Raw genomic sequence first — 13,767 nt, 5'->3', positions numbered from 1 at the left:
CGCTGCTTCTCTAAATCAGCGATAGACCCAGTCAGCTCCCTGTTCTTGGCACTAGTGGCACTGCTGGTGGTCTGCACTATGTTGATCATCTTCCTATTATAGAGGGCAGAGTGGAAGGTCTGAGGCAAAAGGAAGCAAAGTTAGCAGGAAATGAAAGGTAAAAGGTTTGAAACAGGTGGAAGACGGAGGACACTCACCATGAAAGCATTGTGCACATTATTCTCTGCCATTTTCTCAGGGGCAAATTCAGAGAAGGCATCGACCAGAGAAGGAAACAGCAGCTGGTCAATCTCAGGCCAGTATGGTACCTTATCAACGTTCCCAAAGCCCTCTGGGAAGTGGGCAATGATGCCTCCGCTGGCTGAGGCACGAGGACTGGTAGGAGGAGTAGGGGGATGACGAGACAGCGGGTCGACCTCCAAGGGTTTAGGTCTAGCAGAGCTGGAGTGAGTAGGAGGTGTCTGGAAGGAAGTAGCGGGAGCACTCCTCTTGGAGGCAGACGCCACATCAGGGCTGGCAGCAGATCGTTTTCTTTTCACACTTTGGAGGATGGCCTCCACATGATCAATCTTTGAGCCTGCAGACAAGTCATCATTTCAGGTGTCAGGAGGGACCAGACAGTCAGTCAGGTTGCATGCAAACAGAAACGACTATAGGTAGCTTACCAGAAGACATGCTGTGAGCTGATTGAAGGGGGTTGGAGGAAGAAGCAGGCAAAAATCCAGGAAGCAGGTCAGGAAACTTCCTCTCTAGCCGAGGAATGCAGAATAACTTGTTGCGGGCGGGGATCTGGGCACCAATACGAGTCAAGTAGGAGGGACCTGCACAAAGGCGATAAAGTAAGCTAGTTAGCAGCAAGATAAACAAATCAGGTGACAAGGAGGCTACTTACTCGAAGTTATGACCCATTTCTCAAAGATATAATCAGCAGGCGGCTGGATAGAAGCCTTCCTCACAAAGAAGAAGTCCTCGAACCATTTCTCATCCCGAGATTTCGACACATGCCTGAAAGGAGCCTCGCCCGAGCTCCGGAGTGAGAATTGGCCCATACCCAGGGACCTGATATCATACATATGGGTCAGATCGCCCAGAGAGATAGAGTTGCCAGTATATTGACAAGCGGCCAGAGAGTAGAGGAGAACCCTCCAGACGGTGGTAGAAATTTGCGCCATAGCAAAGTTGTTTGTAAAGATGAAATCTTGGACGAGTTTTGGAAAAGGGAAGCGGAGACCATATGTAAATGGGTATAAATAAAAGCAAACCCACCCTGGACAGATGACATCAGCTTTTTGACCCGATTCAGGGATGGTGATATCCACCCCGTCACCAAGACCAAATAAACCCTTGATCAAAGGGACGTCAGCAGGGGTAAGAGCAGAGTCACAGTCATGGGGGTGAGTGAAGAGGCCCCAGGAAGGAAAGACCGAGTCTGGGTTACGATCAGATGGTGTGGAGGTTGACGATGAATGTCGAGTTTTTCCCATGGTGGAAAAAGAAAAATGGGAATTAAGAAGGAAAAGGAATGGAAAAATACCTGGAGACGACGGGAATGGAGCAGTGAAGCCGGCGAGGAAAGAGGGAAGGAAGGTTAAGGATTTGAGAGAGAGAGAGAGAGAGAGAGAGAGAGAGAGAGAGAGAGAGAGAGAGAGAGCTTTTATGGAAAAATGATTTTGGGGTTAATGAAGTGAAGGAAGAGGTTGAGGTTATAAAGGAAGAGAGAGGGAGTAGGGTACGAGAAAAGAGGAGGTGGGCGGCAGTGATGATGAGTTTGCATGAAAAGAAGCGCAAATGACGGCTTAGGATTTTAGCAGTCGACTACGTAAATTCCTTGTTCGACACTTCGAAGCGTACTTCATAAGAAATTTGGGGCAAACTGTTTGGGCTAAATTTTGCATAATAGGAAAAGCCCACTTAGTAAAGTTGTTAAGAGAATGGGCCTTGGAGGGAGGTACGGTGGAAGGAGAGTCCACGGGTGGAAGAAGGATAGGTGGGCCAAGATACGTGTGAAGAGAGACGGGGCCCACTGGGAAGGTGTGCGTATTTAGGAAAGGGATCAAGGAGAAGTCAGGGAGATGAGGGAGAATGGAGGGACACCGCGTGTTATGGCAAGAGTTATTATGGAAGTTATATTCCTTTCCATAATCAAGGTAGGATACATCTAGAGTTCTTACCCTATAAATAGCCAAGGAAGCAATCAAAGAAGGACATTCAAGATCCCACACACACAATACAACGTGCTAGCAAGATTTACATTACGTCTCACTTGTATTCATCCTCCCATTCAAAATATAGTGCAATATTTGGTAGGGTACCGTCCCTCACGCGGTTGTTCCCACATTAAGTTTTCTGCGACACCAAATCTTACGTGTCAATTTATCTTATGCACTTTATTTCCTTATTTACGCATCAAATACAGACAATCAATTAAGTAACCAACGAGTAAGACCACATTGACCTAAAACAATCAATTTGGTAAAAACCACCTAAACAGTTGTTGACGATATTAGATAGACTAAGAATGAAGAGGAGGCAAGAATGATGACCAAGGATGTAGGAATAAAGAGTATATAGAAGGATCATAGGCATAAAAGTAAGGATGACGAGAAGGAAGCCATTACAATAAGAAATTGCTCAGAACCCAAACTAGGAGTTGATCCTTTGGCTGTGAAAGTATGCTAGATGAAACGGCGTCGAAAAATAAAGTGGTCTAGGCTTTTGAATCACTCCAATAGGAGTCCAGATGAGGAAATGACGTCCATTTTACAATCCGAGCTCAAATAGACAAGCTGTCCGCCAAGACGAGCGTCCCGAGACCCAAGACGAGCATCCCAGACACAAGACACTCGGATTCTTTGGCAGACAAGAATGAAGAAGAACACTGTCTCAGATCTGAGCGTCCCGTGCTCAATCCGAGCGTCTCCAAGACCCATGATCCGAGTGTCTTCTCCAAGAGACGCACGGATCCCTTGGCAGAACCGACCGTGCTTCAAGATGATCCGAGCGGATCGTGGCGGGACTAGCAACGTGATATGCGCATCTCCTTTAGAGACTTGCATTTCCCTACTCAACACTTAGCAATGTTATTTACTAATCTACCCTTGCTTAACCTAATGATGCACCACTATATATACTCTATTTGTAATAATCAAAAGGATAAGCCTTCTTAGAGGAGAAAAACATCTCTTAGATTAGATTTGGAGCAGATTAGAATAGATTAATCTCAATCTTTCCACAAAACTACAGATTTATCTTTCCTTAATTATTATTCAAGTTTATTATTATTTGGTAATTGAAGATTATTGGGTTATTATTGGAGAATTGACAACTCTTCATCAATCAATCAAGTTTTCTTCTATTATTCTTTGCTTTATATTTGGATCATTCCTAAGTTGGTACAATTCCTTTACTCTTTACTCTTTATTGTTTATTTCCTCATTCTCTTATCATGTTTATACTTATTATGATGATTGACACCATTAATGACATGTTTCCTATGATAATGAGTGAGTAATTTCTTCTAGCTAGGATTAGTGGGGAATTGAGGGAAACACACATGGGGATTAATCTATGCTTAATCTAATATGTCCTCATGATTAATTTGCTTGCCTATTGTGATTTCAACTTATGCACATGTTATGTTTGATGAAATGCGAGCCTATGAATCCTTGCATTTTTTACCCATCACCTATCTTTTCAATGAGACTTGTAAGACATAAACCAACTTGAGCCTCATTAAACCATGCATAGAAGTTGAATAGGAAAAGACTAAGTCGACTTGTAGGTGTTGTACAATCTAGATGATTCAGCTCCGGGATCTAAATCTTCCTAAGGATTGTAAGGTATACACTAACTCGATCCCATCACAACAATAAGTGCTTGCATATAATTGAGAACATGTTTGTATGATTTACTCCCATGAATCTGTGGGAAATAATCTCTATACTTCCCTTTAACTTTAAGGATTATAACGAATATATAATGATGAATGCTAGTCATAAAATAAATTACATAAACAAAAAGGTAGAGAATAAAGAAATCAACCTTCGGTCCTAGCAAAAACGGCCTAAGAACAATATCGCAATGATATTCACCTATCAGTTGCACCCAAGATGATATGAGATATGCCCTTGTTCTTTTGCTAGAATCGATCCCCAAATTTTTCTGTAAAATTGCTTAGGGTTTTTCGTTTTGTGTTTTAGATGAGAGGCAAGAATAGGATAGAAAATTAGATTAGAAAAAATAAACTCCCCTCTCCCTTATAACCGTGTATTAGGGAGAATTAGGGAAGTTTTTTTCTTTAATTTTCGGCCCAATATTCCGAAGCAGGTATATCAGTCGATCGACTGACACACCCAGTCGATCGACCATGTATAAAATGTATTATTTATAATTTGTCATTTATATCATTCCGTATTAATAAGTCTACACACAACAGCTTGCAGTGGGTTTATTAATGCCGGTCTGTGACAATATCGTATAATATATACTTTAACTTGCTAATTAAATATAACTGATTACATTTAATTACGAATTAACATATTAATTCGTCCAAGCTAACATTATATACATTTAACTAAATATAACTTATTATATTTCAATTTACGAATTGACAGTTAATTCGTCTCAGCTAATATTTTTTAATCGGCATTAAGTAATCGTCTCATCAACACATTGACTTACTGTTTAGTCATATAAGGCATCAATGTGATTACATTTCCATAACCACATCTCTCAAACACATTCTTTAGGTGTGACTTTTAGGGACCAGTTGATCACCGCCATCAGTATGATAATAACGTCAAACTTTCTAGCAAGCCAACCGTTATTAGGTAATCGTTAATCAACTGATTAAATACGAAGTATACCCTTGTGAACATTAAAGAGATTTACAAATGTTATCACACTAATTTGTGGAGGACACAAGCTCCAACAAACTCCCACTTGTCCTCACAAGTGTATGTGCGATAACCGATTCTCATATCCTAAAATTTCTCCCACTCAATGTAAAACAATTTGCAAATCCGTATTCACAAAGGTCGTATTTTACAAGCGATCATTATCAAGAGTGGTTTCCCCGACTAGAGAGTAACTTAACTGATAAACGAATCATCATTCGAGCATGGCCATGCATTTCAGTTACAACTCCTCGAGTGGCCCTGAGAAATAACTATACCTGATAAAGGTTGGATATTTTCCTCAACTCGAATCTTGCAGATATAAGCACAAATGAAAATGACCCGAAAAAAATCTACTTAGCCTCCAATTTACGGCAGACCGTGAGAAAGAAACCAAAGTCACCCAAAAACTGCCTTAATCTCAAGAGACAGTCGATAGTCAAAAGAATCGACTCTAGGAACACAATGGATGTCCTATCCACGACCTGGCACCGAATGTTGTTAAACATTTAGGACTCTATTACGTTGTCACAAAAATTTGTCCTACGAGGTATCGTTATAATCTCGCATCTGTGATCGATCAGTCAACCGTTTGACTTATGGCTCGTTGAACCCACCATCAATCGACTGCACAATATAATAGCCAGAGTTATCAGCTCATTAAGGCGATTACGGACCAAACAAAATATAATGTAATTCAGTCCACTTTGTGGCGTTCAAAGTTGTCAGTACAATCCACATGAAAAACAAAATATTATAAAAACGATGAAGTTATAAATTGTATATGAAAAAGATAATGTATCAAATCCATAATCAACTACTACAACTCAGGAACATGTTTAATTCCCATGGAAATAACGTGCCCTTCATGTTTATCAAAATTCAACGGTTTAGTGAGAAGGTCCGCGATGTTATCATCCGAAGCTATCTTGTTAATCACTATCTCTTCTTGCTCCACGTAATCACGGATCAGGTGAGCTTTCCGATGTACATGTCTATATTTATTGCTAGACTTTGGCTCCTTAGCCTGGAAGATGGCACCTCTATTGTCACAATAGATGGTGATCGGGTCATTCGAACTAGGAACTATCGTAAGTCCTTGTAAGAATTGACGCATCCATATCGCTTCCTTAGCTGCTTCCGAAGCGGCATAGTACTCGGATTCGGTAGTATAATCTACTACAACACTCTGTTTAGAACTCTTCCAACTGACTGCAGCACCATTAAGAGTGAACACGAACCCGGACTGAGATTTTGAATCATCTCGATCCGTTTGGAAGCTAGCATCTGCGTAACCGATTGCGCATAGCTTAGTATCGCCTCCATAAGTCAATACCCTATCCTTAGTCCTTCGTAGGTACTTGAGGATATTTTTAACAGCTATCCAATGTGTTTCACCTGGATTCTTTTGGTACCGACTCGTCATACTCAATGCATATGCCACGTCTGGACGTGTGCATATCATGGGATACATGATTGATCCTATTGCAGATGCATAAGGAACACGACTCATGCGCTCAATCCCTTCAGGTGTCGTGGGTGACTGAGACTTGCTCAACTGCATCCCAGACATCATTGGAAGGTTCCTCTTCTAGGAGTTGGTCATGCTGAACTTCTCAAGAATATTATCCAAATAAGACTCCTGACTAAGTGATAACGTCCGTTGTGATCTATCTCGGTAGATACGGATTCCCAATATGCGATGTGCCTCACCCAGATCTTTCATCTGGAAATGGTTCTTCAACCATTCTTTGACCGAAGATAGGAGAGGAATGTCATTCCCAATCAAGAGTATGTCATCGACATACAATATCAAGAATACAATCTTGCTCCCACTCGACTTGATATATAAGCATGGTTCCTCGACCGATCGAGTGAAACCATACTCTTTTATCACCTGGTCGAAACGATGATTCCAACTCCGAGAAGCCAGCTTAAGTTCATAAATGGAACGCTTAAGCTTGCATACTTTCTTAGGATGTTCAGGATCTATGAAACCTTCGGGTTGCACCATGTACAACTCTTCCTCCAAATAACCGTTTAAGAAGGCGGTTTTCACATCCATTTGCCAAATTTCATAGTCATGAAATGCGGCAATCGCTAAGATTATCTGAATGGAACGTAGCATGACTACAGGTGCAAAAATCTCATCATAATGCAATCCGTGCACTTGAGTGAAACCTTTTGCCACTAGTCGTGCCTTATAGGTGTTTGGTTGCGCGTCTAGAGAACGCTTGATTTTGTAAAGCCATTTGCACTGTAGAGGTTTTACCTTATTAGGTAAATCAACAAGATCCCATACGTCATTCTCATAAATGGAGTCCATCTCGGATTGCATGGCTTCGAGCCACAGCTTTGAGTCGGAACAGGCCATAGCACCTTTATAGGTAGCGGGTTCATTACTCTCTAGGAGCAAAACGTCATTCTCCTCGACCATACCAATGTATCTGTCCGGAGGATGAGAGACTCTACCCGACCTCCTAGGTTCCTCAGGAATATTAACCATATCATCAGTTGGAGGAACCACTTCCTCCATCTGTTCCTCGGTTGTTGGTTCTGGAATCTCCGACAGCTCGAAGGTTCTATTACTTGTCTTGTTCTCGAGAAATTCTTTCTCTAAGAACGTCGCACTAGCCGCAATAAAAACTCGATGTTCGGTAGGCGAACAAAAGTAATGACCAAATGTTCCTTTTGGATAACCTATAAAGTATGTCTTGACCGTTCGCAGGCCGAGCTTATCCTCGTGTCTCCACTTGACATAAGCCTCGCAGCCCCAAACCCGAATAAAGGACAAGTTAGGGACCGTTCCCTTCCACATTTCATATGGAGTCTTGTCGACAGCTTTAGTCGGACTTCGGTTAAGTATAAGAGCAGCTGACAAAAGAGCAAAAACCCATAATGAATTAGGCACTACCGTGTGACTCATCATGGATCGAACCATATCAAGTAAGGTTCGATTTCTCCGTTCGGACACACCATTTAATTGAGGTGTTCCAGGTGGAGTTAACTACAAAACGATTCCACAGTCTTTAAGGTGTTGATCAAACTCATTTGAAAGATATTCGCCACCCCGATCTGAACGGAGTGCTTTAACCTTTCTACCCAGTTGGTTCTCAACCCTGTTCTGGTATTCCTTGAATTTCTCAAAGGACTCACTTTTATGCTTCATTAAGTAGACTTATCCGTATCTACTCAAATCGTCCGTGAAAGTGATAAAATATCTATACCCATCTCTAGCGGTAGTTGACATAGGTCCACAAACATCAGTATGTATGAGTCCTAATAGGTCACTAGCGCGCATTCCAACACCTTTGAAGGAAATTCGAGTCATTTTGCCATTGAGACATGATTCACACGTGCCATACGTAGAAAATTCGAATGCGGGAATAGTCCCATTATCGACAAGTTTCTTTACACGTTTCTCATTTATGTGTCCCATTCGACAATGCCATAGATAGGTTTTATCTTTGTCACCAACCTTTAATTTCTTATTTTTTTGGTGAAATGTGAATTGATATTAAAATAGGCATTAGCAAATTACATCACCATACATACCACAACCTCCCTACAACAAACCAAACTAACTAGTAATACCTACACTAGTTAACCAATTAGACCCCACTCTCGTTTTACACTTAGCAAGTTTGTTAAGAGCTCTACCAATGACATCTTGCTTTATACGGCCAAAAAGGAAACCAGGTGTGGGCAGGATCCCTTCCATTCTACATCTATTACGAGCCTCCCACAGGTGATAAATGAGACTAGCAATCCCCGCAAAAGTAACCTGTTTCTGAAACAAAAAAGGACACCTCCAACTGGAACACCACAATAAAGGCTCATTATCCCCCATATCAAACTGTAACCATTCCTGAACCAAGTGCAGGCAACGTCTGCTGAAAGCACAGTGGAAGAAGAGATGAGTTCTGCATTCATCCTCTTGCTGGCAGAGTACACACACAGTCTCAGAACAGATGCCATGTGCCACAAGCCTATCTCTAGTGGATAATCTATTGAGAGCATACAGCCAAAAAATAAAAGAATGTTTTGGAACATTCAGGTTATTCCAAACCATAGGCCACCAGGGAACTCGAACTGCATCAGAGTGGAGCCACTCATATCCTTTCTGTACAGAATAATCACCTGAGACCCACAAGTCATTGCTGTACCCTGGTTTGAATATGTCTTTGATCTTGCAGATTTGTCTCCAAGACCAACTAGACTGCAAAGAAGGTTGATAATTCCACCAGGGGTTATGCTTAATATAAATGGCATTGACCCATTTAATCCAAAGGTGGTCTTGCTTACTAGCAATCCACCAGGTAAACTTAGCTATGCTAGCCTTGTTCCAATCAAAGATAGTTAAGAAAACCCAACCCCCATGGTGCTTACTGTTGCAGCAAAGAAATGTCCCGAAACAAGAGGAGTTTTAAACGATCATTCCCGACCAAAGAAAATTCCCGCAAATCCTAGCAATCTTGTTGATGACAGTAGTAGGAATGAGGAAAATTCTGGCCCAATAAGCATGAAGCTGAGATAAGACAGCCTGAACAAGCACCATCCTACCTGCATAACTTAGCTTCCTAGCATGCCAACTTCGAATTCTAGCAACAATTCTATCCACCAACTTATTACAATCCCCCACAGAGAGTCTCTTATAGGAGATGGGGATTCCCAAATACCTGAAAGGGAAGACCCCTAAAGTAAAATTGGAGAACAGCAGGATCTTGACTTTGTCCTCAGGGCAAATTCCATTCATGAAGAGTTCAGACTTGTCATGGTTGACAGCAAGACCAGAAGCAACTTCAAAAGTTTTGAGGGCCCTCAATAAAATTTTGATGGAAAAGCAATCCCCTCTACTGAAAAGCAGGAGGTCATCAGCAAAACAAAGATGACTTAAATGTAAGCTTCTACAGAGGGGGTGGAAATTAAAGCCTTGCTTAGCAGTCACAACAGCCAGGATACGAGACAAATATTCCATGCAAAGGGTAAACAGGAGGGGAGACATGGGATCCCCTTGTCTGATCCCCCTTTTGCCATGGAAGTAACCAAACTGATTCCCATTCAAAGAAAGAGAGAAAGAAGTGGAGGTCACACATGCCATTATCCATCTCACAATAGTTTCAGGGAACTTCAAGCTCACTAGCACATCCTTGATGAAGGTCCATTCAATGGTATCATAAGCTTTCCTAAGGTCTATTTTCATTAGAGCCCTAGGAGAGCAACTTTTCCTATTGTAGAGTCTGACTAAGTCCTGACAAATAAGGACATTGTCAACAATATCCCTTCCTTTTATAAAAGCAGTTTGGTTGTGGCTAATGATATTGCCCAGGACTTCATTCAATCTGGTGCATAAAATCTTGGTGATGCATTTATAAAGCACATTGCAGCATGCAATGGGCCTGAAATCCATTACAGTTTCAGGTTTATCCTTCTTGGGAATGAGAGTGAGAACAGTGGCATTCAATTGCTGAAGGAGTCTACCATTCCTAAAGAAATCCTTAACAGCCTGGATGATGTCAGGACCAACCACAGGGAAGGCATCCTTGAAGAATTGACTAGTATAGCCATCCGGTCCAGGAGCTTTATCAGGTGGTATGGAAAATAGAGCATCCTTGATTTCTGCATCAGTGATTTCTCTTATCATTACAGCAGCCTGGCTCTCAGTAACCAAAGCCCCATGTGCCATAACTCCCTTAGAAACTGGACTCACAGCTCTGTCACTGCCCAGTAAAGAAACATAGTAGTCAAGGAAAGCTTGTTCAATGGAACTGTTATTGTCACAGATGGTCCCATGAGCATTCTTAATCTGCAGCACTTTATTACTTCTTCTTCTGGCTTTGATTGAGCAGTGGAAATAATGAGTGTTATCATCACCATTATTTAACCACCGCAACTTGGCCTTTTGAGCCGAAACTCCTCCCCGGCCTCCTCCAACTCGAGAGAAGGAATGAGCGACTTGCTTTTCCTCTTCCCCGTAGAGAAAGATTACCAGGATCAGCATGAACCTTCTTTTGAATGGTATGTAACAGGATCTCTGCAAGATGAGCTGCAGTCTCAACTTGACCAAAATACTCCCTATTCAGAACCTTCAATGGAGCTTTAAGAAGCTTCACACCACCACTTGAAACATAGGGAAACCTTGGATGGGAGTACTCCAGATGCCCCTAACCACATTTAAGAATTCAACACATTTGCCCCACATGTTAAAATAGTGAAATCTGGTTTTGTGTTTGGGAGTATCCTGCCATAAATCAATCACACAAGGACTGTGGTCATAGAGCCCTTCAGGTAGGAAAGAGAAGCTACCCTCAGGTCCCTCCATCACCCAATGATCATTAGCCATAATTCTATCAATTCTGCTATACACCCTAGCTTCACCAGCTTGCTTGTTATTCCACGTGAAGAAAGCACCAGAGGAAGCCACATCACACAAGCCACGATTCTCAACACAGTCTTGAAATTCTGAATCTCAAAGCAGGTGATAGTGGAACCTATACGCTCATCCATAAAAAGGACATTGTTAAAGTCACCCATCACTAGCCAAGGATCCCTCATACTGTTACCTAAAGAACTTAGAACATGCCATAATTCCTCCCTCTCATGGCTTTTGTTGAAACCATACACCATAGACAGAAACCAGGAGAAGTTATTGAGCATGTAAGTCACCCTCACATGAATAACTTGAGCAAATTTAGAGATCAGATCCACCTTATAGATCTGCTCATCCCACATAAGCCAAATTCTACCCCCTTCTTTAATGTCATTATTGTGAAGTAACTGCCAATGCTTATTCAACCCATTCTTCACCTTATTAATATTATTAGTTTTGACTCTAGTTTCTAGCAAACCACACAAGCCAATGTTATTTAAATGCAAGAGACGTCTAACATCTCCTTGCTTATTTGGCTTGTTTATTCCTCTGACATTCCAGAATGCAATACTAGTCATTTTCAACAAATAGCCTACTCCTCCTAACCCCAGTAGCAGGTCCATTACTCCTGCCCAGACTTAAGATCATTCTATCCATGAACGACCTACCCTCACCCCTACCTTGAGCTTTGTCAGGCCCTTGCCTCAGCAACTTAGTAATAATTCTGGCAGGAGTGATGGTATTCAGTATCCCTCCATTAACAGGCATAGGAGTAACTATAGCTGTAGGATCAATTGTGGGAAGTGGTATCTCCACAGGTATAGGTGCAGCAGGAGGAACTGGAGGGGCCTGAGCTGGCTTTACTGGCTTAGGTCTCCATTCCTGCCTTGCCTTACCTTTGTTTTGAACCACTTCCTTTTTCTTCCTACAAACAGCAGCTAGATGTCCCATGCCTGAGCATTCAGTACATTTCACAGGTTTCCACTCATAATGGACTATTTGCCTGTGACAAACATCCATTTCATCCAAAAATTCGATAACATCAGGGAAATCTTGTCCCATGCTCACCTCAACCATAATCCTGGCATAGCCCAAGAATGACTTAGTATGAGTAGCAGTGTCAAGTCTGACAGGTTTACCAACTAGACTGGCGATTTTATTCAGCGCTAAACCCCAGAATTTTAAGTCCAAACCATAAAACCGAATCCAGATAGGTACAACCTCCATGTCAGTTTTAACCATTTTAACATCAGGAGTCCAGTCCTTGACAACCAGAGGTTTGTTATAAAAGAAAACTGGTCCTGATCTCAAAACAGTTTGCTTACTAGCATCATCCTTAAATCGAACAACACAAATACCATTAGCAAGCGTTGAAACTGTGTCAATATCATGAAATTTCCACACTCTACGTAAGAAACCACCCAAAACGTAACCAGGAGGGTTAGCACCCAACACGTAACAGAAAATAGCATTGGTCCAGTAATCAATTTCCGATTGAACATCCTCAATATCTAATTTGAGTATTACCTTATCAGATACTGACGACGCTGAATTGGTCCGAGAAACAGGAACATACTCCTCCTCTAATTCAACAGGATCATCATCAGGTGCTTCCTGAGCCAGATCAAACGGTTGAATCACAGAAGCAGCAGAATTCTCATTCCGCGAACAGCTCGTAGAACCAACTTCGAAGTTATCCTTATTAATCGTTTGTTGTGTATTATTTGGCGTACTACTAGATTTTTGTGCAGTATTAGTTGTTGAACTATTATTATTTTTTGGATTTTTGTTATTTTTATTAGGTGAATTATTGTTAGAAATCTTAGGATTACCTTTCTTATTTTTAGCCATTGCTGAAAAATTAGTTAGGATTCTAAGCTTTCTCTCTCATCACTTTCTCTCTCTATTCTTTTTATTCACGTGTAATACTTCTGTGGTTTGATCTAAGATGTAAATTCCATTCATGGAAACCGCTTTGCCATAAATCATTTCATTGAAAGAGAAAATACAGCTATTATCCTTTATTAAAAATGAAAATCCGTCTTTATCAAGTACGGAAACTGAAATAATGTTCTTAGACAAACTGGGTACATAGTAACAGTTATTTAAAAATAACTCAAAACCACTAGGGAGTTGGATTACATATGTTCCCTTCGAGACAGCAGCAACTCCAGCTCCATTCCCGACTCGCAGGTCCACATCACCCTTTCCGAGAGGTGTGATGTTTCTTAGGCCCTGCAAATGATTACACAGATGAGAACCACAACCAGTATCAAGTAACCAAGTTCCGAAACTTGCATGGTTAATCTCAATCATATGAATATAAGATGACATACCAACAGGAACGACGCGGCCTGCTTTGATGTCCTCACGGTACACGGGACAGTTCCTCCTCCAATGTTCAGTCTTGTGACAATCACTACTACAGATACATGCTATAACAACGGCTAAAAACCGTTGTTATATAAAATAGTGGACGTTGTTAAAGCGTCCGTTGTAAAA

At 41.4% G+C, this 13,767-nt stretch overlaps 1 protein-coding gene across 1 annotated transcript; it reads right to left on the bottom strand.

Annotated features, from left to right (window-relative positions):
- Positions 1 to 8,475: 8,475 nt before the first annotated feature.
- On the bottom strand, positions 8,476 to 13,116 carry LOC141649648 (uncharacterized). The gene is made up of 6 exons (XM_074458332.1): positions 11,862 to 13,116; positions 11,459 to 11,734; positions 11,155 to 11,357; positions 10,885 to 11,059; positions 9,575 to 10,730; positions 8,476 to 9,283 (listed from the first exon to the last, which is right to left on the bottom strand). The coding sequence occupies exons 1-6, from the start codon at positions 13,114 to 13,116 to the stop codon at positions 8,476 to 8,478; spliced, it is 3,873 nt and encodes a 1,290-aa protein (XP_074314433.1).
- Between the last annotated feature and the right edge of the window lie 651 nt (positions 13,117 to 13,767).

The sequence above is a fragment of the Silene latifolia genome, chromosome 3 (assembly GCF_048544455.1).
Source record: "Silene latifolia isolate original U9 population chromosome 3, ASM4854445v1, whole genome shotgun sequence".
In the NCBI taxonomy this organism is placed as follows: domain Eukaryota; kingdom Viridiplantae; phylum Streptophyta; class Magnoliopsida; order Caryophyllales; family Caryophyllaceae; genus Silene; species Silene latifolia.
The sequence above is the reverse complement of the archived record's forward strand: the minus strand, read 5'-3'. Positions and strand labels throughout refer to the sequence as shown.

Excerpts from the sequence above, each read along its gene's own strand:
- LOC141649648 (XM_074458332.1), bottom strand. The coding sequence starts at position 13,116 with ATGGCTAAAAATAAGAAAGGTAATCCTAAGATTTCTAACAATAATTCA. Across the intron at positions 11,358-11,458 it reads GCATGTTCTAAGTTCTTTAG|AATTTCAAGACTGTGTTGAG; the intron begins GTAACAGTATGA and ends TTTGAGATTCAG. Across the intron at positions 11,060-11,154 it reads TCTATGACCACAGTCCTTGT|GGGCATCTGGAGTACTCCCA; the intron begins GTGATTGATTTA and ends AAATGTGGTTAG.